Here is a 26,738-nt window from a genome sequence, read left to right on the forward strand (position 1 = left end):
TTCCTTAAGCTCGATTTCATGTCCATTATTAGGTACGAAAACCCTAATCCCTCACAGAATTGGTTGATATTAGGTTCGAAACCCTATGATTCTATTCTGGCACGAAAACCCTAATCCCTGCTCCAGTTTCGTGTTCATAACGCTTAATTTTTTGTTGGATTTTGTTTGGAATGATTGCTTCAAGGTTTAGAACAAGTGATGATCGCACGTGTGAACACTGAAGCTCATTCAATTTCAAAAGGCCAAAAAAAAATGAAGTTGGTAAGTGGCTTGTACTGATCGTTTCTTCGACGACAACGACGTCGTTTTCAGCTCCTCTGTGGCTTAGTCGCTGACCATGACTCCACCAATCTTCTCCAGTCTCCCAATCGAAATGCCCAAAAGCTGTCTTCAACAGTTTCCAGATTTAAAAAAATGCGAAGAATTCAATGGCGTGTTTGATTGCTTCGTGATGAAATGTTGAAGGCAATGATATTATATATGCATATATAATAATTATATATGCCATCAAACAAATCCTCAGGATCCATTAATTGAAACCCATCTCAGCTCCTGTGGTATTGGAGTTCAGCGGTTTCAGTTCAATCCAAAACTAGAGTTAAGATCACGGAATGTCGTCGGATCTGTGAAGATATTTTCCCATTTTCGTAGTTTGATGCAATTTATGGCACTATTTAATTCTACACGACCAACCGTCTTGATGGGTGGGCTCCACCATCTGCGTCAAGACAATCCATTTGTCATCTTCTTGCAAAAAAGTTGTTTTTCATATTAAATGTTTTGTTTATGATTTTGTTTTCCGGATTGTTTGGTGGTTGACTTTTCATGAACAGCTCCTTTTCGGTCTTCGATCATCACTTTCATCTTATCTATATTTTAATGTATGTTGATGCAAATGGAACAAGTTTGAACGGTTCATCGCCATCATCTCATACGCTCTGTGTTCAAAGTCTTCCATTATGTTTCTCGAGTGATCCCCACATGGTTCCAAGAGGCATACTCGTGTTTTTCTCAACCTTGGGTTTCTTCTTTCATGATCTTTAGGGGTTTCCGACAAGACACAATCTTGTGGGTTTCTGTTTTGTTCGCAAATGGGTTCAACAATTCGATCCCTTTTGCTGGTGGTCCTGGTGGTTTTCGTCGAAATTTGCTCGGTAGCTTCTCAGACAGATAGTCGCGACAGTAAGTATGCTCATCGTTTTTTCTGGGATTTTGATCGATCTACTTTGCTTTTACTTCATCTTGAAACTCTTCTGTTGATATCCAGAGGTTTTGTTTCTTAAAAAAAAGTATCTGAACCCTGTTTAGATGTTTTGTTCCCCCGAACATGGGAACTGGAATCTTGATAGTAAGAGGAATGGCATATCATGAACAGTGGGAGACCCTTGTAATGTTTGCAGGTGCTGGTTTAAAAGCCCTCATGGATGGATGGAAGAATTTTCCACCAAACTGGCAAGGCTCGGATCCTTGTGGAGCAAATTGGGTTGGAATTTCATGCACCAACGGCCGCGTTACATCTATGTAAGTATAGTTCCTTCAAAAATCTGTTTACCGTTGAAAGTTCGGTATATTCCGGAGAATTACTGTGATCTCTTTGTGTTTCAGAGCACTATCGAACATGGACTTGGAGGGGACGCTTCCCGGAGACATTTCGGCATTGTCAGAGTTGCAAATCCTGTAAGTCTCTGTGCTTTGATCGCCTTACATCATCATCCGTTCATATATCCGTTTTGTATGTTTCTCGAGTGAGCATATCCGATTACGCATTTATGCGCTTGATCCTTTGTTTCAATCTTCCTTCTATACGTTCTCGTCCGAATGACGTGCCAAAATGTGGTAAACGTTAATTAGGTTTTGTTAGAATCACACATCACCCGAATATGACATCGGTTCATGCCTTGTAAGATTATGGACAATTTCTCCGATAAGCTAGCTTTTAGGGTGGGCGCAAACCGCCAACGCCTTGGTCTTCCCTGTCTAAAGGGGACGTTATTATTAGTCAAACGGTTGGCTCTGTCAGGTTTTCATGTACAATGCCTAGGAATATATGGCTGTTTTCGTGGAAGAACCCTTTGATGTGGAAATCGTGCTCTATGGATCAATTTGTTCTCATGGCGTTCAACGGATTCTGGTTGTAGGGATCTTTCTTACAATCCTAGTTTGGCTGGAACGCTTTCGCCAGGGATCGGACAGCTAAAGAAGTTGAAGAACTTGTAAGAGAATTCGATCATCGACAAAGAATCTTTCCTTTTCCCAGTTGTTTCTGGCCACCGTAACTCTTTCTCTCTCTGTTCGTTTCCAGGATCCTTGTCGGTTGTAGTTTCACCGGCGCGATCCCCGATGCAATCGGTTCCCTGACTCAGCTCGTATATCTGTAAGTTTTCAGCTCCGTAAAGACTTGTCTTTTGCGTTCTGCTGATCTATTTAGGAACGACGAAACATTTTGTTAGAGATACAGAGAAGATTCAATAAGATTACGGAAATGTTATCGTGATATATACGATGGAAATTTCTATACATCTCTGAAACATATAAGCTCATATCGGTTTAATCTTATGTTCCATTGCAGATCACTGAATTCGAATCAATTTAGTGGAAGAATTCCAGCTACCCTTGGTCAGTTATCAAATCTCTATTGGTTTGATATAGCCGACAATCAGATTGAAGGAAGCATTCCGGTATCAGACGGAACTTCACCCGGCCTCGACATGCTTATCCATACAAAGCATTTGTACGTTGTTCTATCTCTTTCGTATTCGCATGTCTGTTCAACAATTCCCCTTGTCTCAGATATGCATTTTCTGTCTTCGATCAGAATGGCATTAGTGACATCGTTTATTTTCTTGCAGCCATTTCGGACAAAACAGACTTTCGGGTGAAATCCCGGAAAAGCTCTTCAGCTCGAACATGACTCTGATACATGTGTAAGTTCCGTTCCGACGTTCTGATGCACTGGTTCCATCTCCATCAATAGAACTTTGTATATACTTATATAGATATACACACACATACATGTATAATGTATTCCTTCCTCTCCATTGATAGGCTATTTGATGGCAACAACCTGCTCGGAAAAATTCCGGATAGCCTCGGCCTCGTTCAATCTTTGGAAGTGCTGTAAGTTGATGCAGCTGCTTATTTTGATTAAGAATTTGGATGGTATCTAACTCCTGTTCCGTCTTTATATCTCTTGCCATTCTTCTCCTACAGGCGTCTCGATAGGAATTCACTGAGTGGAAGTGTCCCTTCAAGTCTTAACAGTCTGACAAGTCTTAGCGAACTGTAAGTGAACTGCAGCCCGAACAACAGCATTTTCGTCCGTCTTTCTTGCATCGTGTTTTAGTTTCTAGTTAAACCATTTCAGGTACTTGGCCAACAATAAACTAACTGGTGGCCTCCCAAATCTGACCAGCTTGATCAGCATCTACACACTGTAAGTACTGAATGCAATTCGACTTCTTCCTTTTCTTCATTCAAAGTTTTTTTTTTTTTGGATTTCAATGACACTATGGGATTGCAATGTACAGGGATCTGAGCAATAATAGCTTTGACCCATCAGGAATTCCACCATGGATTTCTGGATTACAGTCCCTGTCCACTTTGTATGAACATCTCTCTCTCTCTCTCTCAAAACAAGAAGGCTCGGGCTCTTGTGTCCATGTGATCCTGTTCAGGGCAGTGCCTGATCATATTTAACTTGCAGGAGGATGGAATATATACAACTTCAAGGTCCTATCCCAACCTCTCTCTTCAGTCCTCCTCATCTGCAGACAGTGTGAGTATATCCATTTACATGAGAGGAACAAGCTTTCCTTGTAAAACATATCTTGGTTCTGTCTGTGCTGTTAACAAAATCTCTGTGTTATTGATATGTTTACTGAAATACTTATCGCTTGTGAATGCTTTGACTTGCAGAGTGCTGAAACGTAATCAGCTAAATGGTTCCTTGGACTTTGGCACTGGTTATAGCAGTCAGTTGGAGTTCGTTGATTTGCAGAGCAATGGCATATCTGCGTATAGACAAGGACCTCAAAATAGCATTCAAGTCATGTAAGTCATTCTTTGCGTGTCTGCTGATTCAGTGAACGCTAATCTAAATTTTGTAAAGCTTCCCAATTGAAAAGTGTTATTGTTTCTGGTTAAACACAGTTTCTTCTTTTACTTTTCCGCAGATTGGCAGATAATCCGGTTTGCCTTGAGTCAGGTCCAAAACCGGCTTATTGCTCGGCTATCCAACCGAACTCATCGTTTTCCACCCTTCCAGATAACTGTATACCTCCTCAATGTGGTTCGGGCATGGTCTCGAGTCCCAAGTGTGGTTGTGCATATCCATACACGGGGACCATATTCTTGAGGTCTCCTTCGTTTTCTGGATTCGTCAACGCAAGCATCTTCGTGCAACTTCAGCAAGATATAACGGGTTTCTTTCAGCAACGTCGTTTTCCCGTGGATTCTGTCTCTCTCAGCAATCCAAGAGAGAATCTAACCGATCATCAGCTTTTGATAGATCTGAGTATCTTCCCATCCGGCCAGGACAGGTTTAATCGTACGGGAATCTCATTCGTCAGTTTTGCTCTCAGCAATCAGACTTACAAGCCACCAAAGATTTACGGGCCTTACGTTTTCAGAGGCGAAAAGTACACTCACTTCTCGGGTAAGAGCAAATATTACATTCAAACTTGTTTGAGCAAAGCACTATGGAACTATATCCTAAAGTTTCCAGCTTTTTTTTCAGATGGAGGAATTGGATCCAAATCCTCCAATACCGCCATTGTCATCGGAGCTGTAGTTGGTGGAATTGTTCTGCTTCTGCTATTAACCTTAGCCGGGATTTACGCTTTTCGCCAGAAGAAAAGAGCAGAAAGAGCAACTCAACAGAATGATCCTTTTGGTAAGATGAAGAGCTCATAAAGCTCCTCCATGAATATCTCGGATCTGTCACGAACATTCTTACAGCTTCGAAATTCGATGTGCAGCAAAATGGGACACCAGTAAGAACAGCATCGATGCTCCTCGTTTGATGGGATCCAAAGCATTTACATTTGAAGAGCTGAAGAAATATACAGACAACTTTTCAGACGCAAACGATATAGGGGGCGGGGGTTATGGGAAGGTTGGTCTGACTCCCATTTCATTACTGTCTCATTTTGTACATACTGATCACGTTTGTCCGTAATCGACTTTGTCACGTTTGCCTGACATTACCGTAGCTTCCAAGTGCCTAAAACTGCTTACAGAACTGTTGCAAACAGCCTACCTAATCTACATCCAAGTGCCTAAAGTTATTTCCTTGCCTTAAGGACATTAGCTAATCTGGCTACAATAATGAGACTTTGTTCTTGTTTTTTGTTCCCTTCCAGGTCTATAGAGGAATTCTCCCCTCTGGACAACTAATCGCTATCAAACGTGCTCAACAAGGATCTATGCAGGGAGGTTTGGAATTCAAAACAGAGATCGAGCTGCTCTCTCGGGTCCATCACAAGAATGTTGTCCGGCTCTTGGGGTTTTGTTTCAACCGAGGTGAACAAATGCTGGTATACGAGTATGTCCCGAACGGCTCTCTAAGGGACAGTCTATCAGGTATCTCGTTTCTCGGATCAGCGTCAAATCTAAAAGTCTGTAAAAGAATCACGGATTGGCTTGTTAACTCTAAGAACATGCATCCTACATCTTCTTTAATCCGTTTTTCTGGCCAATTGCTCAATGTTTATGCAGGGAAGCCATCTCAGCTCCTGTGGTATTGGAGTTCAGCGGTTTCAGTTCAATCCAAAACTAGAGTTAAGATATTGAAAAAACAATTCACCTTCACAGTTTTGTTAATATAAGCAGTGGGTTTTGCCATCAATGAAATGCCAGCTGAGGGCATTATAACTTCCCAACCGGTGCTTTCAAGTACCTGCTCAGAAGTTGGAAAAAGAGTAGTAGACAAATAAAATCCCAATCAGGACCAATGCAAGGAAGAAGAATGCGTCCTACGTTCTAAATAGGGTGTGTGACCTATTTGCCCAACAATAAAGAACGATCATAAGCCTCCTCTTTGCAGGAAGACGATCACAATAGAAAATGGAGAGAGACTCGAGGATGTGCTACTTTCCAGATAGGGTGTGTGACCAACATAGGTAGTGAATGATTTGAGGATGAAACGAAACCCAACTACAAACCATGTCTGATTTTCATCGATAACCATTTTCAATCTCTTTCCAGAACAAGACCTATATCATTCTGAATCTGAAGAGCGGAATCAGATTGGACTGGACGAGGAGACTTAAAATAGCTCTTGGTGCAGCGAGAGGCCTTGCCTATCTTCACGAGCTTGCTGATCCTCCGATTATACACAGGGACATTAAATCGAATAATATACTACTCGATGACACTCTAACCGCAAAGGTTGCAGATTTCGGCCTCTCTAAGCTTGTGGGCGACCCTGAGAAAACTCACGTCACAACACAAGTAAAAGGAACTTTGGTAAGTGATCCTTTTACTTCCAGGTGGTGAATATAGCTTATGTTTTCACTCTCTTTAACTCCAAGTGGAAATGTTGAATACCCTTCTGAGTATTCATAGAGCAGAGAATTTGTAAAATCTTTACGGAAACATATCAGTTAATCCCGTCTGAGAAAAACGACTTGATGTCTTGATGCAGGGTTACCTTGATCCTGAGTACTACATGACCCAGCAATTGACAGAGAAGAGTGATGTTTATGGCTTCGGTGTGGTCATGCTGGAGCTATTAACCGGGAGACCTCCGATAGAACGGGGAAAATACGTCGTGAGGGAGGTAAAGACGAAGATGGACAAATCAAGAAACTTGTATGACCTGCAAGAAGTTCTTGATTCTTCGATCATCGTGAGCACGACCCTGAAGGGGTTCGAGAGGTTTGTTGACGTTGCCCTTAGATGTGTGGAGGAGTCCGGAGAAGACAGGCCATCGATGGGTGAGGTGGTGAAAGAGATTGAAAACATCATGCAGCTCGCCGGTATGAACCCTAACACGGATTCAGCATCCAGTTCTAGAACTTACGACGACGCGAGCAAAGGATCGGGCAATCCCTATGGCACTGAATCTTTTGAGTACAGTGGGAACTTCCCGCCTTCAAAGATTGAACCACAATGACAATCATCAGGTGAGATTCTCCATACATTTTGATCATTTGTTTCATACTTCCTATGTAGAGTCTTTTTTTTTTGTAAGCTTTTGATTTGCAGAAACCTGACAAAATCAAACAATGTGAAGTGGCTTTATTCCTTTTGTTTTTTTTCCCTGGTTTGTGTATATGGAACCCAATGATTTGTATTCTTGTTTCCACAACTTCTCAAGAACATGAGGCAAGCAAAATACATTGTTGATAGGTAACTTTGATGTTATAAGGTGGTTGAACTGTTGTGTATTGATATTTTGTGGATTTATCGGCATTGATGTTTTCACGAAAGCATCCTAAAATATACTTTGCTTAGAAATTATACATATTCATACCTTTTTATAACCGGAAATTCACTAGAGTTTTGATCCAATTATATCTGCCAGAAGATCGGAAAAATATAGATGAATGTCCTTCTTCACACTTAGTTTTGAATCCGAGGTAAAAAAAAAAAACAAACACCAAAAACAACATTCAACACCTATTACAACATTAATGTTTATACATTAACACACGAAGACAAAACACCAAATATGATTATAGAGAACACAAACACAAACAAAAAATGTTCATCTTAAAAACCGCCACATACATCATGGAGTGGTTTCCCACCTTCCATGAATGCATATCTTCATCAGAGGTTAGGGTTTTTCCTGCCAAGAAGATATACAGGTTCAAGCCTTCCAGCCTTCCATGTAAGATACAATACAGTTTTGAGTTTGTTAATTGTCACATATCAAAGAAACGCAAGTGTTACCGTCAAGGATTTTGCAGAGACTTATCCACGACAACGGGGACACATTATTCGAAACAATTGAATACGGATAACAATATGGGAATTCACAAACAGGAATAACACAACGATGCCTTTCAATCACCGAAACCATAAGGGAAAATGTCATCTCGGGCATTTGCCGTCAGGACTTCAACCACTGAGAACGCTTTTGAACTGAGATATCGATCCAATAGCCTTCTCAAACTCACTGTCCTCCAATGCAAAAGAAAAGCGGCAGTAGTCTGGGACTCCAGTCCAAGCGCCGCTGTTAATGCAAATGCCGGTATGCCTGAGAAATGTGTCCCGGATATTGGAATCCATAAGCTTGACTTCTTGTTCACCGGGTAATTCTCCTTGGTCATCGGAATGGTTTTTCACCTTCACAGTTTTGTTAATATAAGCAGTGGGTTTTGCCATCAATGAAATGCCAGCTGAGGGCATTATAACTTCCCAACCGGTGCTTTCAAGTACCTGCTCAGAAGTTGGAAAAAGAGTAGTAGACAAATAAAATCCCAATCAGGACCAATGCAAGGAAGAAGAATGCGTCCTACGTTCTAAATAGGGTGTGTGACCTATTTGCCCAACAATAAAGAACGATCATAAGCCTCCTCTTTGCAGGAAGACGATCACAATAGAAAATGGAGAGAGACTCGAGGATGTGCTACTTTCCAGATAGGGTGTGTGACCAACATAGGTAGTGAATGATTTGAGGATGAAACGAAACCCAACTACAAACCATGTCTGATTTTCATCGATAACCATTTTCAATCTCTTTCCAGAACAAGACCTATAGACACCAAACACAAGAAAACATGAACTTTGTGAGAGTGAAGCATTGTTATACACCAGAGAATGAAATGTGGAAACCTTGGGCCTAACCTGGACGTTTCCTATACGTTCGCAACTAGAATCCTACAGTACACCAGTCTGTAAGTTTTGTACTAATTTGGAGACGCAAAAGGTAGTTTATCGAGGCAGAATACATTACCTCCTTTAAGCGCTTAGATCTGATTTCCAATGTTTTCACATTTTCTTCAATGGCGTTCAAAAGTTCGCCAGCTTTCTCTTCTTCAAGAGCCAAGAGCTTCTTAATGGCGTACTTGACAGTGCTGTGAGGTTTGCTCAAACCCGGAAGGGTATAGAAGGCATCAACAAGAGAGTGATCCAAAACCACATAGCTAAGTTTGAGCACTCCACTGAGTAAATTCAGAGAAAGACATCCAAGGAGGGAAACAGAAAACGATGGGTGGCTAATTGAATGCAGTTTTGATAAAATTTTCTCCAAGTTCCACCCGCCCCAGCTAGCGGACTTGTATTCTAATCCGGAAAATGAAGTATCAATGATTACCCTTGCTCCCAATTTGGCACATGCAGACAACAATACTTCCATCTCCTCATTGCTATAAATCATGCCTGTTGGGTTAACTGTTGGTCCAGATATGCAAACCCATGGCTTCTTAACAGTTTCAAGCACTTTAGTAAGTGTTGTTTCTGTCACCTTAAAGCCATCGTTTGATTCCGTCGGGATTTTCACAACATTTGCTTTCAAAAATTTAGCAGAAGCCACATGTATCCCATTTGAGCCAGCAGGTAAACAAAACGTTCCTCCTTCTTGGGCACAACAAAGGACCAGCTTATTGAATAGAGCTTGTGAGCAATCAGCATAAATAAACCCAGTGCTGCTTCCAGTTGGGAAGCCGTAATTACTGTGAACGAATTGTTTAATACTTGGGGTCACATCAACCTCTGCTTCGGATATATTCTGCCTCACGAAACTTTCAAAGATTGCAGCCTTAACAGACCTTGGTATAGGCAAGAAACTTTGGTCCACATCCATGTGGATAAGGGGAGCGTTCTCCATTTCAGTGACCGAAAGCTCAGCATCTTTTAGAACAGAGACAACTGAGCTAGAAAATCCAACTATCTCACCAGAGTTTGTCTTCTCACTCCCCCTCTGCACGCAACATAACAGAGAAATCAGGAAGAAAAATTTATGGGTAGTCAGAACAATACAAATGAAGATCAATATTAGACGGATCACAAAAGTAAGAACAAAGGTTTTCATGAATTACAAGAAATGTTATCCTTTTCAGTGTACATAACCGAATCCAAAGACAAACAAACATTAGCATGAAAACGAAGGGATGAGGCAGGGGTTGACTGCTTCACTATGGAGGCAAACAACATGTAATAAGCGCAGCATTCTACCATGCAAATATTAAACAATTTTTTATACATAAACAAGAATATTCAAAAATTGTTGTTCTGCTCATATTGTGCAGACTTTTAAGATTTAAGGCATCATTGTATGACAAGATCACAATTGCAAGACTTAATTCGAATCTCACACATACTTTTCACCTGTTTTGGTAAGATTTACCAACCTTTCCATGAATCCATTCTACAAGTCTGAATCCGGGTTTCAGTCTTGGGCAAAGGTTAGAGCACTATGCATCCAATAGGAAATGCAAAAACTGATATACACTCAGAAAAAAAAAAAAAAACTACACACCTCAGCCGGTGGGTGGCGATCAGTGAGCTGGAAAGCTAGAAGCTCATGGAAAAGGCAACCGTAATAGGACTGACTGATAATAGCAGTATGACCTTCCAAGACTTCCACTGTTTTGGAGAAGGCCTCACAAATGCCATTCTCTTCTGAGATGATAAAGGCTACTTCTAAATCTGAATAGACCTGTATAGTGATAGTTTGATATTAAAAAAAAATATCAGAATAACAAGATACGTGAAGTTGTTATTAAAGTTATGTCAATTCATTCTGAATCTGATTAGGTAAAACAGAAAGCATACTCAAGCAGTTGCTTGCAAAAAACTGTACCTTATTCTTAACCAAACCGCAAACAATTGCTGCATGAGAGGGCAGAGGGTTTTCTGCAAGATATTTTAGTACACCATTGGATGCTGGGAGGCTAGACAACTCGAAATGATCTGATATATCCAAGAAAAGACGAGATCCAATCTCTCTCGTGACATCCAACAGGTGCACAAAAGATGAACTGGTAATGACCTCGAACTGGGCCATTCCAGTAACCACTACCTGTGGCTTTAGCTTCTTTATAAGCTCTATCATTAAATCAGATTGGTGTGGCGCTTCAATGACTGTGAGCTGATCTTCTGATGCTTCTGGGCTTGTGTTCTACAAGCAGTAAAAGTATGTTTTCGTTGCGTGCATAGCATACAAAAGTCATTCATTAATCTTCACAAAGCTATGTTCAAACACCATACTTTTAGATTCAAAGTGACATGCTGGTGGAATAATGTATCATTCAGAGACTCAAATAGCATTAGCAAATTCAGTCAGAACAGAAAAAAAATACATTCTAGGATCAGTATAGATAATTAATTTTAAGTAAATAGTAATCTTGGAAGGTCATATCAAGGAAGAAGCAGTTGCAAAATCATTATTCCATCCTTGGTGCTACAAACTGACTCATTCTATGCAAATGAAACTCCTGAGAACTTGTAAAACATCATAAATATTTATTTGAATAGTATTCGACTAAAATTTAATAAAAGCCAGATTTCACATACTGGACATATGTGACTAAACTTTAATAAATTGCCCCATCACTATACACCACATAAACAAGGTCACAGACTGAGCTATGCAATTCAAGATGAATAAACAGACAATAAGCGGCCGAAGGAGACAATTTTACCTTAATGGTTAGGGAGGTTAGCCAGCTTCTTGGAAGTTGACGAGTTAAGTGCTCATCAACAATTGCAAGCTGAGGGGAAAGCAACCGCAGTGCACTCTCAATTGCCACAGCCCTTGAGGGAAACACCACAATATTCTTGCAAAAAGAAAGAAACAAAATCATAATTAATTAAAACTGCAGCACAGAACAACTATTACAATGTTAAACAGTTGGTGAGCTCAAAGGTTTTAAATTTTTCTTTTTTTTATTCCTCAAACCAAGACTGTTTGAAATATGTCAAATGACCTCACATCGTACCTAAAAACATAATAAATAAACTGGCATCGTACGAAACAAAATCATAAGCAGCCAGAGAATAGGCTTACATCTTGATTAATCGGGATGCGGTGGTATGTCCTCATAAAGCCTGAAATTAGACTACAAAATCTCTTGCTGCCAGCTGGAGGCTCAAAAGGGAAATATGAGCTAGTTTTCAGAACGTTGGCAAGATAGGCCAGGAACGGAATTTTCTCATCTGCAACAGCTTCATCTTCAAAAGATAAATCCAGCGAACTGCTGATTTCTTCAAATCCGTTTTTCAGAAAGTCAAAGATCATCTTAACCTGCCAATTGTGATCACTTGACTAATTTCATTCTTGTTCATGTACATACAATCGTACTATGTAGAAGGAACAGGATATACAAACCTGATTTGGTTGGCGAAGCTGACAACTAAAGACTGATAAAGCGTGAGAGATACGCCCACCAGCATTCCCATAGGCCCATGCTGTCCGGGCACAAATGGGTTGGTCTCCAGAAAGTCCCATAAAAAACTCAAAACGATGAGGGCTGTTCCTCTCAATTTCAACTAATGCTGAGATATCAGTATCTGCAGCCTGTGAAAACACATAAAAGGAGGAGGACCATTATTTAGGAATATGAACTTTCACAAATTGAGGTTTAACCTGAAGTATTTTAGTCTGCCAGAGCTGTGTAACACGGATTCCACGCCGCTCAAATAAGTGTCTACAGACAGCTTGTCCTGGACGGCCACCCATGTTGAATATCATAATCCCTGTTGGCTTAGAGACTGCTATTCCTTCTTCAACGGCTCTGGCAATCAAACCTAAGCCAAACTGATCCTCAACAAAACCCTGAAAAAGGATAGAACTTATCAAATTAGAAAGATTCATATGCTCCAGAAAATGCTCTGTTATTAATAACTACGGATAGAATATAAGCGAGAACATGCCATTGATTTAACGAGGTGACCAACACACCGGAAGGCAGCAATATTAGCTCATGTCCAAAGATATGGCTAAGAGAGAGTGACTAACGATTTTAGCAATTTACAGATGAAGAGCGTGCATTTGGTTTAAAAAGGAGACCAGTTTTAGAGAAGCAAAATATCGTTTGAAAACGTGATATTTTGGATCTATGAATATTGTTCGCTTGATCATAACCACTAATGGTTATTACAGGACAAGGGTGGTGTTACATATAGAGAGCGGTAAACAAGGGAAGAAAACGTTACTCATCACAGACTAAAACATCTAATGATCTATAATGAAATAAGATCAGACTAGAGAATGTTAGATGCTAGCGTCTAACAAACATATTCAGGCTATTTTCCTGATATCTTTTTCCTTACCTGAAGGGCACAATAGTTACTCAGTGAATGTAGAAAGTCCTCACTGGCATTTTCTGTTATCATCTTAGACATTGCATCTGGGTTTGGGTTAAGAATCTGCCAGAAGAACAAATAAGATTTTGAGTTTAACCACACATTATTTTAGTAGAAAAATGGTCAAGATTTGGAAATCAAGCTGAATTTTGTTATCTCTATTGAATGAAATACAAAGTCCAGAAAAATGTTTGAAGGATAAAAATACCTGAGGAATGCATCCAACAATTCTATCGAGCTGAATTTTGTTATCTCTACAATAACCAAGCAAATCAGATTCATAGAACTCCACCCTGTCCAGCAAAGTTTTCTTCTCATAATCATAGACAGGTTGGCCATTTTCATCCAGAGCATTTAGGTACAAATTTATCCAAGAAACTTTCACTGCTCGAGGATTAATATCAAGCCCATAAACCTGCAGAAAAGGTAGCCATAAATTTAAATGATCATGTCCTTAATATCTGGCTTACTGAAATTAGGACCAAAACGATCCTTGAGCATTTTCAGTTAATGAAATTTAAAGAAATATCTAAATGAAAAAACATGACTTTTGTAACATAGTGACCTTTGAAGGCAACCACTTAGCAGCTAGTGCAATGGATATCCATCCATTTCCACAGCCGAGTTCAGCTACCGTCTTATCTTTGAAGATCGTGTTAGGATGTCTATTAAGTCCTTCATAAAAGGTGAATGACCAGTCTTCCGGAATAAAAATACTAGGAATGACCATCATGGTCAACTTCTTCCTACAATCATAGCCTGCAGAAGAGAGTTTGATGTAATGGAAGCAAAGAAAAACATAGTTACCAAGTTAGCACAACCAATATATGATGGTATGCCATGCTAAATTGGAAAAGAAATATTAACAAGAAATGAGCCCAAAGTATTCTAAATAAAAACTCCAACCCGATATAGGTTGCATGGAGACAGAAACCTGGTCAGAAACTGAAATCTTGGGGAAGTAAATGGCCTCATGTTATTCACAAAACTGAAGAAAATCACTAAAACATCAGGATGTATCAAGGAGGTAAATCACTTGTGAGGTAGCAAGAGAAACGGAATTCTTTCTTGTTTGCTACATAGTGTTCTCTTGATGACAATACGACCGAAATATCTGTCCTTCAGTTTGTCAATGAGATCCCAAAATATTGCATTTATTTGTGCTAGGCACAAAATAACAGCTGAAGTTATAGATTCTAAAAGTGTCTGAAATTTGGAACTGTTCTGGACCTGTTCTGCCATGAGCTGGTTTTGATGACAAAATCAACAACAAGAAATGTGTGGTGATATAGGTAATTAATCGGGGGTTCACAGAAAGCCATTAGTAAAGGAAATTTAGCTTCACCGATCTACAACCAGGGGACAAAAAAAGAGAGAAAGAAGCGCAAAACACAGTGAAATTTACTCAGACTAGCAGTTGCGTGTCACCGCAGTCCCAAGAAAACGACAGCGACCACCAAAAGCTAAAGATGTATTTCTTAGTCAATGGATAAGCAAGGACGCATCTTGTCTAATCATGAACTGCAGTCAAACCACATCTCATCACAAATACGTTCCCGGGAATTCGGGGCATCAAACCAGGAAACCCATTTTTCAGCCACGCAAAACAGATCAAACCCAGCAAAAACAAGTTACAACGCCATAATCAGTGACGCTCACAACAGCATCAAACCACTCTACGGAGCTCGATTGAACCAGGTTCTTCAGTTCATATCGATATCATCATTCCACAGCTGAATTTCAAACGATCGGTGAAAAAATAAATGAGATCAGAGGAACGAAGAACAAGCGAGACGATATCATGTACCTTCGTATTGATCCAGGAAGATGTCCTGGATATGGAAATGGTAGGTTTCGAGGCACTTCTCGGAGGATCCCACACGCTTGTAGATGTCCGACAAGAAGATCCGAGCTTCGGTTCGTGTTTTGGGATCCTCGAGCCGCTCCAACACCGATCGGATGGGCGCCGTACGCGCCGTCGCCGGACTGCTGGCATCGGTTCAGGAACTCGTCGACGGAGATGCCCGCCATTTTCGTCGTTGACTCAGACGTGCAGACGTATCGTTTTTGAAAAATCGTACAGTATCTTTTGTCCTCTTTAGGCGAATCTGAGGAAGCAAGCCATCTTGTAAAGCAAAAGAATATTAAAACGAAAAGCAAAGCCGTGGGATGATGCGGAGGGTTTGTTTGTCCCCAATTTATATCGAGGAACATTTTTATACTTTTTATTTTCTCACTTTGTAAATTATACCTTTTAATAAATTTTAGATGAAAATATCATCGGTTGTAATTTGAAATATCTATTATATTATTAAATATCTCTCTCTATTAACAGCAAACATAGATAGATCCAGTTAGCAAATTATCCTCAACAAAATTGTGTTTTTGTTAATTTTATTATTAGAGTGTTACTCTTATTTATTTGAATCGTTTCCGCAATGGAATCCCGTACCGGCAAATGGATAATCCGCTTCCGCGGTTGGGTGAAGAAAGGCTCCAGACAAAGGTGCTCTCGGTCGGACGCCGTAAATCGCGGGGAATTGTAGACTAGTCCGAACCCGGCTGACCGGAAGGTAGAAAGTAGTTCAGGGTTTTGTTTATTAGACGAACTCGTCGTCCATTCAGGCGATAACCTGGACGAGAATTATCGGACGAACACGTCGTACAGCCGGACGAAAGGCCATAGTCTTTCCGGATGATAACCCCTCGTCCATGTGGATGAAATATGCGTATTCCCAAACTATTTTCATGCAAGCTGTCCGAGAGCACGACTCGTCCGAGCTATACTCGACCGGGAGCACGACTCGTCCAAGAGTGTGTCATATCCTGTCGGAAAGTGACCAACTCGTCCGACATAGTGGATTTAAACAAAAAAATTCAAAACAAAATTTAACGAATCTGTTATATAGAGAGAGATGTTGTTGTATTCTGTTTTCGACCGATAGAAAATCCGGAACATTTGAAGTTGAAGAAGATATTGATGTCAGAATGTGAAGATAAACTTTGATATTCCTTATTCTGAATTGTATAAATTTGTATGTGAAGATTTTGGTTTTCAATTTTCAAATCAAGATTTTGACTTCAGTGTTTTGTCGAGTAACTTCTCGGATAAGAAATGTTTTCCAATTTTAATTAACAATGATGAGGGATTATGCAGCTTGTCGCGTACGAGATTTGGAAAGAGCGTAACAACAGAATCCACAGGGAATTGAGAACCTCCACCTCCCTCCTTTGACATAAGATTGATAGGTCGATGAGAAACATCCTTTACTCTTTGCAGGATCCAAAGAATACAAGTTCGAATGAACTCCTCCAACATTGGTATCGACTAAGCTAGGCTTTTGAAATTTCGTTATGCGTGTCTGCGTATGGGAATCCCTTTCTTGTATATTGATATTTTTGTAAAACTCTTTTGTTGGGTTAGAAAGTAATACAAGCACATTTAAACCAAAAAAAAAACAATGATGAGGGAGTTTTAATTTCTTGTGAAAAAACTTTTGGAGATAAAGAATTGGCTCTTTACATCTCGCTCAAAGGAAATAGACACGTGGAATAACGTCATAGCGTTGGAGTGGGTGGACGAAATATATGAATTGATTTGAACATAAATCATTCATTCACTAACTCATCTTTGGAGGTATTATAAAAAATATCATCGATATATTATTTTGATTTCAATTCATATCATTCTCTAGTTGTGATCATCTGACCAACATGTGGTTAGTCCAGACCAGACCTTCACATACGGTATGTCCCGTCTCCTCAGTCTGTCCGTTTTTCTTCTGATCAAATCTGAAAGTTGGTATAGACCATACCGTGGCACGACTCGTGAGCACGATACGAGTACCGGGTGTCACAATTAATGTATATTTGACTATGATGTTTTAGTTTTAGTTTAGGATTTACGTAAACGCTAGTCATGCATTCATACGTGAATTAACTCTCTTGTTATTCAGGTGGGTTTTTTTTTTCAATACAAACACCACCTTTAACCAAAAAAAAAATTTAAAATGAAGGGACAAACGATTTATGTACCCTCTTCATGTCTGAAAAATGGTAACTCGAAGCTGGGCATTGACACGTGAGAGAGACCCAAGGAGATTCGTCTGAGTATAGGCTCCGGTCGAGTTCCAACTCATAAACCGACAATGCCTTGGATAATGAATGCGTTTGGAGGTTCCCAATAAATAATATAGTTACAAGTATACAATTATGTGTGTTTTTTTCTAAACGCCTTGTCGTTATTATACGGATCATTAAGGTTCATATATGCATACTCACTCAAACGTTAGTTTTATATTATTGTATTTTTTCTACTGAGTTTTAATAGTTGCATAACATAGTCTCGTGGAATAGAACTGTCGAATTGATGATTATAATTAGAGAATATGGAAAAAAAAATTAATTTTTAAAATTTTGTATATATATATTTCAATTTTATATAAAAAAATACACAAATCTTCGAATTTTTGTCAAAAAAACATACAAATCCTAACAAATTTGATGACAATTTCCTCGTGTCATCGCCACATATGAGAAATATGTAATTTAATACTCTAAATTTGGATAGTTCAGTTGGTGAGACGGAGAAGCGTTTGTTATGTCCTGATTTCAAACTTTAAATTTGTAAATTTATTTTTTGATAGTCACTTATTTATCATGATGGTGATAACGAGAGTCACGAGACGATATTTCCGTCAAATTTTTAACTTTATTAGGGTTCGTATAGATTTTTTTTTATAAAACTTATAAAATTTGTGTATTTTCTTATAAAGATTAAAATTCATATATTTATTAACTTGAAAGGTTAGTATAGATGGTTCATCATCTTTAACCAACACAGTCAAAAGGTTCGAATTCTATCCTAGACTGGAACAAATATTTTAGATTAGCTCTTTACTATTTAATACGTTGACAAATGATGATTAGTTACAATATGTAAGCTATAGAAATACTGGTTTATAGTTGAACATCATTCAATATACCTCGTGATCTATAAAAAAAATTCATATATTTTTTTTTATGAAATTTAAAAAGTTTAAAGTATTTTTTTACAATGTTCCCTTATTATTAATATAATTAACCATACTCGTAATAATAGTTAATAGGATGCGAATATCCGGCCAAGGGCCAACCAAATGTGCGTAATAAAATTTAATCATTAATATCATTTTTTGCAAAAGCGTATACGAATGCTACTTACTCAACCCAAGCTTGGGTGGTCTAGTGATGAGACAACATGCAAAGCATGTTCTCATCCTGGATTCAAACCCAAACGTGGGGAGGGACATTCACATGGGCTTCCCCGGTCCTCTGGAAGATGTAGTCGAGTCAAATGCCCGGTGAACTTCCGGATTATCACAAAAAAAAAAAAAAGAATGCTACTCACTCAACCTTATTCCATTCGTCATCATTTTCTAGTCCTATGTATATGTATGCTTACATATATCCATATACAATTCTCCCTCCCTTTTTCATATTTGTTTTCCTATCTCTCTCTTTCAGGTGAGAATGTACAAAAGAAAAATTGAGAAGCCAAACAAACCATCAGCGATACCGTGTCATTCGTCCGGCCATTTGGACTGTAAGGCGTTTGCGGATTCCGGTCCAAAGGGTCGAGGACGGTTCCCATCGTTTAAAAAAAATAAAACAGTACATGTGCATCGTCCATTATCATATGACCCCAAAAGGCCAAAGATAAAAAATGCACATTTCACAGCTTTTGAAGAAGCCAAAGTTGTAATACTAATTATAATCACCATACATATATATGTGTATATATATAATCATTATCATCATCTCTAATCATTTCATTTTTCTCTGGCATTCCATGTGCTCTCACCCTTCTTGCCCCACTTCCCATTATTTTACACTCGCCCTTCCCCTCTCTCTCTCTCTCTCTATATATGCACACACACAGTCCCACATACATATATACATATACACACACATACACATACACATACGATATAGATCATGAACAGTTCTGCTCCCCCGCAGCCCTGCGGCCGTTCTTGGTACTTGTTTCTCGAGACTGAAAACCCAACTTTTTATACGATCTTTCTTGAGTCTTGTACTTGGTCTAAATTTTTCGTGAAAATCTTGACTGCGAAGGTCGGTGAGCGAGGAGTCGTTGAAAAGGTACGTGCGTTTCGCGAGCGAGAGCTGCATACAGGAGCTGCTGTCGGCCTCGGACGCGGGGCGCTTCGGGAACGCGGGCAACGGTTGGAAGATTCTGAGCCTTGAGAAAGACGTCGAGATCTCCAAACGCGGGTCCGGATCGCTAAACGCGTTCCGCAGCCGCAGGATCCTCAGATCGGTTCCTTCCCAGCAGTTTGTCGCCGTCGCAAACGCCATAGACGCGGCCAAGGTGATTTATCGACCGATTATGAAGAAGATTCTCTGTTTCTTGTCCTTTTTCCTTGTGTAAACTTTTTTTTTTTTTGGGGTTCAGCAATGGGACAGTGATCTTGTGGAAGCAAGATACATAAAAGACATCGAAGAAAACCTTAGCATAGTAAGGCTTAGGTTCGGGGAACATTCGAAGCCTCTGTTTAGGAACAGGGAGTTCACTGTCTATGAGAGACGCGAAACCATGGAAGATGGTACACTGGTGGGTTTTTTATTTGTTTCTCTCTCTAGAATTTTCTTATTTTCCAAATTATTATTAAATAAAAAAATAAAACCTTTTATTCAATCTTACAAAAATAAATCTATCGTTCTGCCAAGATTTTGCTTTTACTATTTATCATCCGGTATTCAAAAATTAGTTATTTATTTTGATCAATGGGATAAATTTTGCTAAATTTGGTGATTGTTTGTTTTTCTCTCAAAAAATTTATGTGATATATTTTGCACCTTTTTTCCTGAACATATTGAAATTTCGCTTAAAAGTTGTTATTCAGTTATTTGGTCGGATTATTCAGTGTTCAGATTAAGTTGGTTCTAAAAAACGAATTTTTTTTTGGTAAAAAAATTCTCCAAAAAATTCTGGATCGAATCGACGAAAATAAGAAAAGCAGTTAAGGTTGTTTTTTTTTTTTTTGTATTTGATGGATGATAAATTCAAATTCCGACATTTTTATTCAAAAAGAAATTTTATTTAGATTAAAGTAAGGTTTGTGTTTGGTTTGTCGGATAATCTTTAATTTAGAAAAAAAAATCATTTTTTTAATAATACTTATCTACTACAAGTTTTTCTTTTATAAAAGAGTATCTGAGCCGAAGTTCAGACTAATCTCCGGATCGGGAACTGGTCATGTGATTTAAATTATACGCTCCCTCTCAATTTAAGGTTCGAACTTGTGGTGGGACAGACGTTTTGTGCGTCCGTTTCATCGGTTGAACTACCTAAGTTTGGGTTTATCTAGAAGTTATTTATATTAAAGTAAGGTTTGGGTTTCAAATTTATTTTTCTATCATTTTACAGATTAAAGAATTTTTATATGTCTTACCCTTTCTTTAACTCGCAAGCTCAGGTGGTGGCGGTGGCGTCGCTGCCGAAGGAGATAGCGGCAGGGTTGCAGCCTAAGAAGAGCAATTCGATAAGAGGACTGTTGCTTCAGTCAGGCTGGGTCGTGGAGAAGCTCGACGATGACTCTTGCATGGTAACTTACGTTGTCCAGGTATTATCTCTCTTTCTTTTTTAATTCGTATATTAACCCTAATTTTAATTCAGACCTTCTTAAACATAACCGGTCCAATAAAAAATGCATACCATACCGAACAAAACCGGCAAATATGCGTTTATAAGAACTCTGTTAGGTTTCGGTTTTTGTATTTTATTTTTTGGATAAATTAATGATAACACAAGATGGGATCGAATTCTATTAAAGATAGATACTAATATCTCTTGTATTATCAAAATGTATAATCTATCTTTTTTATGAAAAAATCTTTATAATTTTCTATAATTCCCATTAAATTTGGATGGAAAATCCCCCATGTTATCGTTTTGGCACCCATTTGATGAAATATTATAACAAAAAGATATTAAATTTACTCAATAGTTTGTGTATATTCATTAGAATTTGACGGTTATACCCTCTTTGCTGTTGGTTTTTTTTTTGCCAGATGGATCCTGCCGGATGGTTGCCGAAGTGTTTCGTGAACAGACTTAACACAAAGCTTGTTATGATCATCGACAACCTAAGAAAGCTTGCTCAAGCTTCTCCGGTGCCCCTTTCTCGTACATAAAAAAAAAAACTTTTAATTAAGATTTTATTTCATATCGCAACTTCACAAGTCTTGGAGTTCGCGACAAAGCTATAACTAAAATGAAATTAAATATTTCTATCTCTTGCATATGTAATAAAAATATAGTTTGACATCTTGCATTATGAGTGGAGGAGGATATGATTAGGTTTAGTGATGGAGGAAAAATTGGAGTAGTTGGGAGGATCCAACTCAACGTTTGGTTACGTAATAGGGTTTGAACCCTAATTTCTAGAGTAGAGATGCGAATAATACGACAAACGTCAGTAGATATTTTGGATAATGAACATAGAAATGATTCGGAAGAAGATGAAAATCAAGGCGAGCAATCTAGAAGCAAGGAAGTCGAGTCTCATGCGGCAACATTGCCAATTAAAGCCGATGATGCACCAATTGCCAAATGTTGGTGATGGTGATAATAACTTGACCATAGTAGTTGGTGATATGACTCAAAGTTTACTAACTATGTATTCAATTTTAGTGATGTATTGAATATAACAACTAGAACTGAATTTGTCGGTGGAAAAAAAAAAGAGCATATGAATATGTATGAAAATGGTGCATTTTTTGCTCATTTTACTTATACTACACTCAATTCATATAAAAAATTGTGGGCAAGTTTGTTCGAATGAGTTATCAATGGAAATTGTGTATGATAGTTGTCTAGAAATCCCAACGTTTTAGGGTAATAACACACAATTCCATTCATATTTGCAGAACTTTTTCTGAATCGAAATAAACTATGAAGGGTACAACGGAGTTGGATTATCTCTTTTTTGAAAAAAGAATATATTGGTAAACTTCAAATTAGATTTTGTTTTTTTTTGTTGGTTGTGTTATCGAACCTTCGTTTTTTTAATTAAATTAGACTCGTTATGAATTATGTTTTAAATTTGTTATGTATATACGGATATGATTTATTTAATACATTTCATTTTGTGGAAGATGTTCTTTAACTGGATGCGGCATATGAGACGCATTTGTCATATGAGTTGCTCTATTCGCATGAGTCGAATTAATTGGAGCATTATCAAAAATACCATTTATTTTGCTATTTTTACTTCAACAACCTCTCTTCAATTGTGATCATGTGATCTATTTGATCCGAAATATAGTGTGGTCATATGTTGATCTTATTGCTGCTCTACCCACCTTTGCGACGATACGTCAATTCGACACACGCGACTCACTCATGCGTCTCATATGGTTTATACAACTCGCTCTGATTCACTATGATTCTACGTTTTACGTCTCATTTTAACCACTCAACACAATCCATCGATTTGTTTCAATGGAACCAATTTTTAGTGTTTGTCCAAGTTACTTCTCTCTCTCTTTTTTTTTTTTAATCTAACTCTCACGTCTAGTTTTGTAGTAGAACCATTTCTCGAAGAACGTATCCGGACAGTCCAAAGTCTCAAACCTCCACGCTCTTTAGCACGAGATTTACCTATTTCCCTCGGTAATCTATTATTAACAACTTGCTGTATTAAAAGGACAAGCACGCACTCAATACAACAACAAAAACTCAATTCCGAGGATAAGTGCATACTCAATAACCAAATGATTCGGATTTTTATCCCTCTAAAGCCCACAGGAAAAAGTGGGGAAATCAAAATTTACAGAGACGAGTAAACAGCGATAGTCATATATAGCTTATGTTTGGTAAGGTACCAAAAGATCCTATGACTATAACACAGCAAGTCAACGAGAGTAAGAACCAAAAACATATGTTTTTTTTCCTCTTCAGGCAAAGAAAACAAAACTTGGAGAGTGAGGCACATAACAGAGTGAGAAGAAAAGAGGAGAATGTAGTTTAACACTAACAACACCAGAGCCGATTTGGGTCAAGCATCGAGACTTAGAAAACTGACCAGTTCCGTGAGGATTGTACTTTGCTTGATGCATTAACTCGGGTGGTAGCTCATTCGTTCCCCTGGTGGATATGACATATCCGAGCTCGACCTGGGTTAAGCAGAGATTCCGACATCGTCCAACCCTACAGATTGCAAATGTTTATTCAGATGGGAATAACCCATTACACTTCTATACAAGGTGCTCAGACGATAATGACCCATTCATTACCTGTTCTGCAGCCCTCCTCCTGAAAATGTCATATGATGTGGAAACCATTTCACATGACTCTGCTATATGAGATTCAATCTCCGCTATCGTGGGAGCGGGATCTGATTGCTCCCGGAATTTTGATGTTCCTTCACTTGATCGATTCATGGAATGAAGAAGCACGTGTGCCTATGATAGAACGGGAATACAAGGAATTTAGGGACATCCATTTCGATATTAAAAACACAGACAACAGACCAAGTAAGAAATGAATCTCACATGAAATGCTGCTTTCAAAATATCATCTGACTTTGCCTGATTCTTGAGCAGTGCATACACTTTACCCTTGGAAGGACTGTAGGTCACTAAGTATCTCTCTTTCTGCAATATCAAAGAGGAAACATTCAAACCATGGGCATAGAGGCAACGAGGTAAAAACATACAAGCCTGACGCTGGATACATGGAAAAGGACATACGTCGAAAAAAGGCTTGACTGCAAGATACATGCTTGGGTCTTGGAACGCGTCCTTAAATCTGGATCCTGTAGAAACAGTACAAAACTCCATATAATAAATGATTAAAAATAACAATATTGTTCTATCTTGACCAGCTTTACATTTTAACATGTACCAAGTACCACTGGCCGATCCTCCACCCATGGGAAAGTGAATATCTTCTCCTGCTTATTACCTTCCTGAAGTGAGGGAACCTGCCCTGCAGGTAGATATCAAGCTTAATAAGTGTAGTTCTCATGTCACAAAAACAGTTCAACTTTGGCACAAGATGGGAAAGACGGATAAGATATTAAGATTACACTCCTTTTCATGGTTAAACAAGCATATCTGCTAACCTGTCTTGAGGAATGACTCAACAGCCACTGTGAATCTGGCACGGTTTAGTGTGTGTAACGCTACAGATTTAACCTGCAAGAAAGCGCACCAAATGCCTTAGCAAAACCCAGATAAGAGAAATGTTTTAAAATAATGCTACTTGCAACAGAACTGGATCCTAACCTCTTGGTATGAGCTGAAGACATATCCACAAGAAAGAAGAGCAAATGTTGTGACCAACGAAGGATTCCTTTTGGACATCATGATGCTAAGCCCAGTTCCCAACTTCACATAACGAACGGGTATAATGAATAGAGAGGAATAAGAAGTTCTGAGGCAAGATTTTAAAGGACACTTAAAAGCAAATCATTATTGTAGTTACTTGAAAACATCTCACATCTGTTATAGAATAATAGAAAGCAATTCAACCAGACCATCCAGACATGCAGGCAATCAAGATTTGAATATTGATTCTAAAATGTCAAGTTCATGTTGATTGATGGATCACTGATAAAAAGTTAAAAACGGGAAAAAAATTTGGGAAAAATATAGAAGAACATACCAGATCGGCAATATTACCAACGCACTCTCCCTTAGCAGTGACATCTCCTATATTTTCTCCTTTAGCAAAGGCTTTATAGATAGGCGTCCGAGTAGATGTTGAAGTTACAGCAGCAACATTCTGTTCGAAAAAATAAATCGACGATAAAGTAATAAATTATGTGAAAACATAAAACCATCACAACACTGAGCTCGCGGCAGAGGACAACCGTTCAACTAAGAAAACAAAATGGACGTAAGAAGATGATGAAACCTTTGCAACATTAGCAGCACAAGCAAGAGGAAGAAAAAGGTGTGGCACAGCAGCAGTTGCCAACTCAACCCCAGCACCCAACTCCATTAGTAGATCACCCGCAAACCGTAACTACAAAACAAAGAGAATTAGAAAAAGAATTCGAATCAGACTATTGAAATTCTCTTGGATAGATTTATCTATACCTGCTTCAAATCATAGTCAAATTTCTTTCCTTGCCTGGCAAACAACATTTTCCCAACACGCCCAGCACCATCCTGCAAGCAGTATTAACTTTCTAGATCAAAAGGAAAAAAAAATTCACGGCTGTTCATGAGAAAAGGAAACTAGCAGTACTTCATCGGTAATTGGATCAGGCAACACACTGAACTAATAAAAGTGTTTTAGCTCATAGGAGGACTTGAATGTGCCATTTGAATACTTCTCAATTGGACATGACAATAACACCCGAAAGCAACAGACAAGAAGAAACAAGAAAGCAAAAGAAGACAACAATTACAGAACCAGCTTCATATGCAACTTCACCAGAAAACAAGATACAAATCAAACATTGTTTTCATTATAAACTTGCCATTTCAGAGAGTTAAACAGCCTCTCAGTCTTACCTTGAGAATCCAATTGATGGCGACTGCAGCAGGGGTAGACTTGTTTCTAGAGACTCCAACTGAACCCAAAAGGGATTGAGTAGTAAAAACACCCATGGCTCCACCAAAGAAGTGCTAAAAAGATCGCAGTTCAGAAACGAATAAAAGTCATACTCAATGCCAAATACCGGCCGGCAAGACTCAAAGCTACATCACTTCAGCCTTTTTAACACTCAGTATTAACTGAGAATACCTTCAAAGCTCTCCATGTCATGTATGGCACATATGACGAACTAACGCTATCAGGAAATCCTTCAGGCACCACATAAGACCGCACAAACGACATCACTTCCTGTAAACGCAACATGGGTAGGTTAGACCAGCCTCATTTTCTTTTTGGTCGAAATTAAGCCTATACAAAGAAAAAGTCCACCTGAGAAAAAGAAATGTAATCACCAAATCCAGAAATATCAAATGCAAATCCAAATGTGGGAAATTTGGCATCAAATTTTGTCGAAATATCGAAGCACCCAGATTGAAACAAGTACTAATCACGAATTGCAAATTCAAAGTCGTAACACAGTCTTAATCTAATGGCATTATTCATCACCAGGGATCATAAAAAACGAAACGAAACGAAACCATAATCAGGAACTGGACATACATCAATAGGGGTCTGGGGAGACTCCAAGCATATAGCACGAACTGAATTCCTCTTGAATCTCCCAGAACAATCTCTCTCGGCGACGTACTTCCATCTCCGACCGTCTATTTCCTCACAGCAGACCAACCTCAAACTCGAATTAACAAATTCCTTCTCGAGCGGGAGCAGAGGGGAATCCGCCTGGGCTTGCGGAGATCGACAACCATCATCAACAACCTGGTCAAGGATGGTCGAGGCAGGAGAAGAAGCCAAGGAGGCGCTTATGCGGAGCGTCTCCCGGACGAGAAGACGAGCGGATTCGTGGCTTGCGACT

General features: G+C 38.9%; 4 protein-coding genes across 4 annotated transcripts in view; 2 read left to right on the plus strand and 2 right to left on the minus strand.

The window, feature by feature from the left end:
- The first annotated feature begins 830 nt into the window (after positions 1–830).
- Positions 831–7,354, plus strand: LOC104809042 (probable leucine-rich repeat receptor-like protein kinase At5g49770). Its single transcript, XM_010534929.2, has 19 exons — positions 831–1,182; positions 1,401–1,521; positions 1,606–1,677; positions 2,139–2,213; positions 2,303–2,374; positions 2,570–2,731; positions 2,850–2,924; positions 3,046–3,117; positions 3,211–3,282; positions 3,365–3,433; positions 3,528–3,602; positions 3,704–3,775; positions 3,916–4,050; positions 4,173–4,654; positions 4,736–4,891; positions 4,977–5,113; positions 5,361–5,581; positions 6,231–6,465; positions 6,644–7,354. The coding sequence occupies exons 1-19, from the start codon at positions 1,092–1,094 to the stop codon at positions 7,112–7,114; spliced, it is 2,865 nt and encodes a 954-aa protein (XP_010533231.1). The 5' UTR covers positions 831–1,091; the 3' UTR covers positions 7,115–7,354.
- Positions 7,355–7,875: 521 nt separating this feature from the next.
- Positions 7,876–15,417, minus strand: LOC104809041 (methionine S-methyltransferase-like). Its single transcript, XM_010534928.2, is given in 13 exon segments — positions 7,876–8,385; positions 8,903–9,868; positions 10,427–10,606; positions 10,751–11,068; positions 11,592–11,726; positions 11,957–12,193; positions 12,278–12,466; positions 12,536–12,724; positions 13,222–13,317; positions 13,463–13,669; positions 13,820–14,013; positions 15,062–15,215; positions 15,217–15,417. Coding segments are annotated over 13 exon segments (3,255 nt in total). The 5' UTR covers positions 15,286–15,417; the 3' UTR covers positions 7,876–8,064.
- Positions 15,418–19,189: 3,772 nt separating this feature from the next.
- LOC104809043 (PCTP-like protein) lies at positions 19,190–21,707 on the plus strand. The gene is made up of 5 exons (XM_010534930.1): positions 19,190–19,271; positions 19,369–19,624; positions 19,709–19,867; positions 20,733–20,879; positions 21,328–21,707. Exons 1-5 carry the CDS (start codon positions 19,231–19,233, stop codon positions 21,448–21,450), a joined length of 726 nt encoding a protein of 241 aa, XP_010533232.1. The 5' UTR covers positions 19,190–19,230; the 3' UTR covers positions 21,451–21,707.
- Positions 21,708–23,024: 1,317 nt separating this feature from the next.
- LOC104809044 (protein root UVB sensitive 6-like) overlaps positions 23,025–26,738 on the minus strand; it is a 4,067-nt gene continuing 353 nt past the window's right edge. The window contains exons 2-14 of the mRNA XM_010534931.2: positions 26,426–26,736; positions 26,015–26,113; positions 25,783–25,896; positions 25,363–25,434; positions 25,178–25,288; positions 24,926–25,045; positions 24,547–24,648; positions 24,384–24,456; positions 24,164–24,247; positions 24,010–24,074; positions 23,812–23,913; positions 23,554–23,721; positions 23,025–23,467 (exon numbers count right to left, since the gene is read on the minus strand). Of these exons, the coding sequence (XP_010533233.1) occupies positions 23,393–23,467; positions 23,554–23,721; positions 23,812–23,913; positions 24,010–24,074; positions 24,164–24,247; positions 24,384–24,456; positions 24,547–24,648; positions 24,926–25,045; positions 25,178–25,288; positions 25,363–25,434; positions 25,783–25,896; positions 26,015–26,113; positions 26,426–26,736 (1,496 nt within the window). The 3' untranslated portion in view covers positions 23,025–23,392. The remainder of the gene's footprint in view (positions 23,468–23,553; positions 23,722–23,811; positions 23,914–24,009; positions 24,075–24,163; positions 24,248–24,383; positions 24,457–24,546; positions 24,649–24,925; positions 25,046–25,177; positions 25,289–25,362; positions 25,435–25,782; positions 25,897–26,014; positions 26,114–26,425; positions 26,737–26,738) is intronic.

Source organism: Tarenaya hassleriana, unplaced genomic scaffold, assembly GCF_000463585.1.
Source record: "Tarenaya hassleriana unplaced genomic scaffold, ASM46358v1 Cleome15, whole genome shotgun sequence".
Lineage (NCBI taxonomy): Eukaryota > Viridiplantae > Streptophyta > Magnoliopsida > Brassicales > Cleomaceae > Tarenaya > Tarenaya hassleriana.

Coding starts and splice junctions, on each gene's coding strand:
- LOC104809042 (XM_010534929.2), top strand. CDS start 1,092: ATGGGTTCAACAATTCGATCCCTTTTGCTGGTGGTCCTGGTGGTTTTC. Junction 1,522..1,605: donor AACGGCCGCGTTACATCTAT/GTAAGTATAGTT, acceptor TTTGTGTTTCAG/AGCACTATCGAACATGGACT. Junction 3,776..3,915: donor CCTCCTCATCTGCAGACAGT/GTGAGTATATCC, acceptor TTTGACTTGCAG/AGTGCTGAAACGTAATCAGC.
- LOC104809043 (XM_010534930.1), top strand. CDS start 19,231: ATGAACAGTTCTGCTCCCCCGCAGCCCTGCGGCCGTTCTTG. Junction 19,272..19,368: donor CAGCCCTGCGGCCGTTCTTG/GTACTTGTTTCT, acceptor TTGACTGCGAAG/GTCGGTGAGCGAGGAGTCGT. Junction 20,880..21,327: donor TGGTAACTTACGTTGTCCAG/GTATTATCTCTC, acceptor TTTTTTTGCCAG/ATGGATCCTGCCGGATGGTT.